Source organism: Platalea leucorodia, assembly GCF_965183815.1.
Source record: "Platalea leucorodia genome assembly, chromosome: 8".
Taxonomy (NCBI): domain Eukaryota; kingdom Metazoa; phylum Chordata; class Aves; order Pelecaniformes; family Threskiornithidae; genus Platalea; species Platalea leucorodia.
In genome coordinates this window covers 46,912,096-46,918,583 of record NC_138830.1, presented here as the reverse complement: position 1 = coordinate 46,918,583, position 6,488 = coordinate 46,912,096, and the positions used below count along the sequence as shown (strand labels likewise).

General features: G+C 45.6%; 1 protein-coding gene across 3 annotated transcripts; it reads right to left on the bottom strand.

Moving 5' to 3' along the window:
• Positions 1–701: 701 nt before the first annotated feature.
• Positions 702–5,674, bottom strand: CIAO2B (cytosolic iron-sulfur assembly component 2B). Of its 3 annotated transcripts, none has more exons than XM_082319330.1 (6): positions 5,400–5,674; positions 5,213–5,292; positions 4,776–4,901; positions 4,255–4,300; positions 3,571–3,686; positions 702–1,211 (listed from the first exon to the last, which is right to left on the bottom strand). In XM_082319330.1, the coding sequence occupies exons 1-5, from the start codon at positions 5,539–5,541 to the stop codon at positions 3,589–3,591; spliced, it is 492 nt and encodes a 163-aa protein (XP_082175456.1). In that variant the 5' UTR covers positions 5,542–5,674; the 3' UTR covers positions 702–1,211; positions 3,571–3,588. The 3 variants fall into 3 exon arrangements, with proteins under 3 accessions (XP_082175456.1, XP_082175455.1, XP_082175454.1); XM_082319329.1 differs by lacking the exon at positions 702–1,211 and adding an exon at positions 1,233–2,307; XM_082319328.1 differs by lacking the exon at positions 702–1,211 and having other exon boundaries at positions 2,322–3,686.
• Between the last annotated feature and the right edge of the window lie 814 nt (positions 5,675–6,488).

The window sequence follows — 6,488 nt, the reverse complement described above, 5'->3', positions numbered from 1 at the left end:
GACAAGTTAAGGAATTGTGATAACCTTTGCAGGATGCAAAAGCTCTTTACAGGTAGGACATGAAACAAATGTATGAATTAATAGTAAGAAATATGTAAGAATGTTACGGAATGCAATAGCATGTCTTCTGCAACTACTGAAGTGTGTTGAACAAAATGAGGGCTCTCTGCTATTTGTACATTTTGTAAAAATGTTGTGTACTTTTAGCATTTTGTTGAATGAAAGAAGTTTTATGTGCTTTCTATTAAATGTTGCTGGCAAATGGTTGTGAGACATACCAGCACACTTAAACACACAGGTAATAGCCTGAACTTCCCCTGGTTTTATTCTCTTTGCTGATACTTACCTTTCCATAGTAACATTTGAAAGATTTTGCTATAACCTTTTCTTTTGTTTAGGGAAAAAAAGTTGACTCTGCCACTTGTTCAGTCTGTATTTACACCAAACTGTATTTCGTAAAGGAAGGGAAAGTGGTATAGTTGTCTGCTTGACAGGCTAAAGGGAAATGTTTTTAACAGCTATAAAAAAAACCCATTGTAAAACATGTAGTTTATAAATCAAAGCTCCAGAGGGAAGATCTTTATCAAAGCATTTTATTGACACGAACACATCAATCTTAAGCATGGCCAGAAGACTGAAAGAACTTTTTTTAACTAACAGTTCCCAGTGTGTGGTACACATCGCTCCACCCAAGGAGCACAAGAAATATTGCCATCGAAGCGTGAAGTTCTTCCAGCGACAGTTCAGTTGTGCCTTTGGATACAAAGCTGCTGAGCTGCTTCCCTACCACTCATGAAATTGGGGGCTGAACAGTCTTCAGAAGTTTCAGATTGCTGGTACGAGGCAGCAACGACAGTATGGGAGCAGCTGGGACGAAGCCTGCTTCCTCCAGGGAGCAGGACTGCGTAGGGCAGGCCCAAGTATGTGCAGCGTGGTGGAACCCGAGATGCACGAACTGCGCTGGTCTGCGGGCTCAGACACACGGCAGGTCACTCTAGTGCACAACACAGCCAGTTGCCCTAGGGAGCTCCTGTGGCCGTGTTTGCAGACTGAGAGTAGCGAATGCCATTCAGCCACCCCTGGAAGGCTCTGCCCAGAGCCTAGGAATGCGAAACAGATGTCTGCTTCTGGCATTTTTCCTGGACTTGAATGAGGCTGTTTGTATTCAACACAGCTGCTCTGAAGGGTCATAGTTTCTGATGGAATGTGTCCTATTACAAAGCATTCCAGAGGTTAAATTTAGGGGTAGCTTTTTGGAAAAACAAAAGTCTGAAAAGAAATATTTGTAAAAAATTAATGTTTTCTTCTCCCACTTTATCTCCATACAGCAGGAGCCCGCTAATGATCATTAAAACCAGGGAACAGAAGATTTTTGCTAGAACTGGTGGTACGTTATCATTCAGCAAGTACCCAAGCCGAAGGAGCCTGTACAGGAGGACCTGTGATCTTCAGCAAAGTAACTGTGGTTTGTCCTTACTGTTGTTTCTATCATCTCATAAATATGACATCACTTAAAGAAACACGCCAGATCTAAAGTAGTAGAATTCTCCATCCCTAAGTAGCAGAAGTCAGACCTTTTCTTTGATATCCCACAATAGAGTCCCTTTACTGAAAAGTCATCCCCCAACTACATACTATAAACAATCTAACCACATAGTGTTCCTTCTCTGAAAAGGTAAATGGTGCAAAGTGCACCCCCAGGGTTACTGTGAACAATGTGCTTCAGGAGGCAAGTGCCAACATCCCAATAAATTATTTAACACTATTATTATGTAGTGGTGAAAGCCAAGCAAAGAGATTCAACAAAGCGTAATTTACTGATTCCTTCTCTATTTGGATGCAGGTTGAAGCAATCCATTGGCAGCTTAGTCATCCTTCTGTTTTCCCCTGGCACTTATTTGCATCCCTTTCTTCCCCAAAATCTGGGAGGGCAAAATTCATTTTCTATTAAAAAAACCCCAAACAAACAGAAAACAAAATCAAACCAACCAAGCGTGTTACCTATCAGCTGCCTGCATGCATTGCCATGGTTGAAGTTCCATTTGTGATGCAAACATTGGCAATGTCAGAACTAATCAGTTCAGTGATTCGGCAAGAGAGGCAGAGAGGAAAGATAGTATTAACAGCTGGGTCACTCTGCTCTTTTCCCAATATTAATACTACATAAATATTGTCTTTATTTACAGTTTCATTCATACATCCAAGCAAGTGCCAATCATTCAAAGGACACTAAGCCAAATAAGCAGATGAAGGCTGCTGCAGAACTGGCTTTCTGGAGAAGTCCTCTGCAAAAGGGGTGCCTCATTTCTGAAATGGAAAGATTTGGATTTGTTTGTCATATTGTGCTGTGCGACTTTAGACGGCACACTTGGATCACCACTACCTCGGTTTCCTCAGCTGCTCAACACAGACCAGACTGGACTACTAGGCCGTGGTTTACATAGTGTTCATAAGCCTCACCATTTTTAAAATAGCATCTGAGACCTTCCAAGAAAAAATACTACTGAAATATAAAACATTACCATCAAACAGGTGAGCACAATCTAGTTTTAAAAAAGTGTATTAGTTACTCTCTAGATAACTGATGACAATGAAGGTAACATTGCATGTGTGCAGGCACCAAAATACCTGATAGGATTTCTTTAACAGGTTATTTTTCCATGTGGTCCACGATTCAAAACATCTTTTACAAAATTTCAAATCAATTCTGGAATTCTATCTTAATGAATTTTTCTATTGTTAATTTCTGCGAAAGACAATAGTTTAGTAAATGCCACATTTCCTGGACCAGAAGCACAGGCTAGGTATTATTATTAAATCTCAACGCATTTAAAGCAAAACTTGTCATTTAGCTGTAGAACTTTGACAGAAAAGTCTTTCAGCAGAGGGTAGCTGGACTGCTCGTACTGAAAACTATGAATGACTCTCTCCTATATTGCGGCAGGTGCATTAAAAAAAACCCTACCTCAAAGATACTGTATTTCTTACCACAAGTAATGAATAATTAGAAATAAATCACATTTTGTACGGGTCTAAAGAGCCCTCCGTATTTGGCTAATCCAAGTTAATATAACAAAAAACAGGCAGACAACTTAGAAGTGTTTACACTTATTGCTAAAATGTGTTACAACTTTGCACACATGAACTTACACTATTTTTGATGTCTGAAGCTAAAGCTATATTAGCAGTCCAAGACAGTAATATGTATGTAAAGATTTCAACTGGCAATTAGCTTGGTGTATTTGTAAAGTCCAGTGTGCAAAATCCACTTCTAAAATGCAGTTTATAACTAATTTTGGATAGTGAGAAACCAATTAAAAACAGATTGAAGAAAATATTTTTAAAGGAATATCCTACCTATGCAATGACTAATAAAATTTAAAAGTCAATTTTCATTGTATTTTTGTAGCTGCCTGTGAGCTAATTTGCCACATACTATTTTTGTAGGAGTAATGAAACACTTCTTTAAGAAAATCCAAGTGATTTTATTTCGCTCATAGATATATGCATACTGTAACACAAGCATCACCACTTATATACAGAATTAGTTTAACATAGCAGAATACCAACGATTTCCTCATCAGGGAATTATGATCGAGCAGACAAACACTGATTCACCACTTCCAGTAAGTGAGAGTTTTCCAAAGCAGCTGCTACACGTTCTTTATCAGCAAGCTGTTTATTAACTGTGCAGAAAAAAACACACAAGAAACCGGTCAAAACATTGGTATACAATGTCTTTTTAAAAAGCATTTTACATTGAGACACATAATCACACTGTTGTTACAGTACTCAGGTAGACTGGCAATTCTGCAGATGCTAAGTCCGCTGCAGAGTTGCAGTCTGAAGTCAAAGCTACCATGTTATCACAAGTTCAACCAGCAAGCTGTTTGTGATTCAGCAGCAGGGAGCTACACGTGTGTAGGTGTAACACGAGAAGAAATTTCCCGCCAGCCTCTCTCATTTTCTGAGTCCTCCATAACCCAGGCACATCAATGACTAGCTGAGAGCACAGGCTGCCGGAGGAGATGTTTAAAGTACAGCACAGGACATATCTAAGTGACATTATTACACATTCCTGTTCTGTAACATCCCCCAGAAGCTGACGCACGTGAAGTCCCAGATACCAAACAGCTGCTCTGCAGGTGTGGGAGTCTCTCTCCTCTCTAATTTTCAAGATTAAAAAAAAATAATCATAGAATCATAGAAGAAGATAATAAAGAAGACGGCACAAGAGAGCACTAAAAACCTTACCTGCATGCTCAGAGGCATGTGTTCCTGGCGTTATATGAACATCCAGCTTAAAAAGCATCACAAAAGAAAAAGGAGACAAGTCAACAAAACACTGGAAGCTTAAGCTCAAACTATTTTATAAGACAATAACAAAAAGAGGGGAAAAAAGGACATTCTTGCCAATACTAGATACCGTATATAGCAGAATAAAATAAAGCCTAAAATCACAGAACATCCTGCATTCCCCTCTGCTTAAGCCTCCTTCAGACAGGGGGGTGAGGCACCAAACTCTCCTCCTGCTGTGCCGCAGAGCACTGCGGGTAACCTCCCTCCCTCGTCCCGCTCCCGACTGTCACCGAACCGGACTTCGGCATCAGAACTTTCGTCCACTGCCCTCTCCGTTCCTGGAGTGCTTCCCTCACCCGTAATACAGAAAAACCTCTACTTATTTTCGCTGTAAGTTAGTTAGCTTGGTTTTTTGCCCTTTTTCTTTTCAAACACAATCCCCCTCTTCTGCTTTCCAGACCGATTTGATTACTCACCTTAAATCTCTCAGGCAGAGATCTGATCAATTTTACTTTTATGGAGAGGCCGATTAACGTCGCCATGCTGCAGTGAGGAATGGTGGGAGTGAACTCCACTGCCACCGTGCTTTCTGCGTCATTCACCTGTTGGAAACCAAACGCTTTCATGTACCAAACTCACTGCCTTCATCCCACGCTAGCGGGAGGCCTTTTACGTGAAATGCAGCTTGAAGCTGTACTCTGCCGCTTACCGCCCGGCATTTTAAAACGCTATGCTTAGCTGCAGCAGGCTGCTAGAGCAAACCTCGGTTAACGTTACACAAGAATAACCAAGGGACTCGGGCGGCCGCAGGGCGCCGCGGCACAGCGCGCAGTGACGGCCGGCGGTGCCGAGGCGGCCCGGGGCGAGCCGCCGGGGACCGCCGGGGAGGCGGGCCGGGCAAGCGGGGCCTCACTTTCACTCGCACTTGCTCGACGACGTTCAGCTCCTCCAGGGTGAGGGGGTGCTCGGGGTCGTTAATGGAGCGGATGAGATGTTGCCGGGTTAAGGAAAGCGGAGCGAGGCCGCCCTGCCCTGCGCCGCGGCCCCAGCGGCCGCGGCCCGCCCGCCCTCGGCCCGGCCCCCCGCTCCCGGCAGGATATCGAAGATCTCCCGGTCGTCGATGGAGTCGGGCAGCTCGTCGTCCTCCTCCCGCGCCGTCACCGGCCGCTCCCCCGAGCGGCGGTAGATGAGCGGGTTGGCGTTCTCCAGCGCCGCGCCGCCGCCCGGGCCCGGGCCCACCATGGCCGCCGCTCAGGCCCTGCGCTGCCGGCGGGGCGGAAGGAGGCCGGGCGCCCTTCGCCGCCGCACCGGGCGCGGAGGCGGGCACTCGGCGGCGGCGGGCGGCGCCGGGGCGGCGCGGGCCGCTCTTCCCCGCGGCGGGAGCGCTCCCCTGCGGGCGGGCCGCGCAGCCGCGCGGTTTGCGGGGGCTCGGGGGGCGGCAGGGCCGCTCCTGGGCCGGGAGGAGGAGGAGGAGGAGGAAGAGGAAGAAGAGGAAGAAGAGGAAGGAAACCGAGGGGGGATACCGAGCGGCTGCGCTGGAGCCAGCGACGCTGCACGGTGCCTGTGAGGGACCCCTGAAGTGAACTCGGTGCTGCCGAGGATGGGTGGATTCAATGGCATGTCAAATACAAAATGCTCTTGACTGAAGTTACTTCTTTCATCTTTTAATTAATTTGAAAAGTCAAACCTGGAAAGTCTAAAAAAACCTGCAAGCTTGAAGAAACTGGAGCGATAGAGTGTGATGTTGGCATATTTTGGCTTCGTACACACCTTTATAAGGGGGTTAAAGCACATACTCCTGTGCAAACATACTGTGTATGATCTGTTTTAGCTTCCTTGCCCTATGTTTGATTTCTCTTTGCAAAAAATGATCTGTGTAGGGTTTGGGTTTTTCATGCCTGCCACGCCAAGTCGTGGTGGCGGGTAAGAAGATGTGCGCGTGCCCCCCGGGCGGAGGGCGGCAGAAAGAAAAGAGGATTTGACAGGGGCTGAGATGTGCTGCTTCAGGAGGTGTTGCAGCTGGAAGACAAGACGCACATTGTGGTTCTGTGCTGCCTTACAGAAACGGAGGTTACCTCAGGTGTGCTTTTGACTGCAGGGAGTTGCACCAGATTGGGTTTGCCCCCAGGGGGACCTGTTCTGAAGACTACCGATATGTTCACACATCTGCTGATATTTGAAATAAGACA

Bases quoted from the DNA above. Each gene is read 5' to 3' on its own strand.
- CIAO2B (XM_082319330.1), bottom strand. From the start codon at position 5,541: ATGGTGGGCCCGGGCCCGGGCGGCGGCGCGGCGCTGGAGAACGCCAAC. The intron at 4,902-5,212 runs GTGAGGCCCCGC...GGTTTCCAACAG, and splicing joins TCGAGCAAGTGCGAGTGAAA to GTGAATGACGCAGAAAGCAC. The intron at 4,301-4,775 runs GTGAGTAATCAA...ATGCTTTTTAAG, and splicing joins CTCTGCCTGAGAGATTTAAG to CTGGATGTTCATATAACGCC.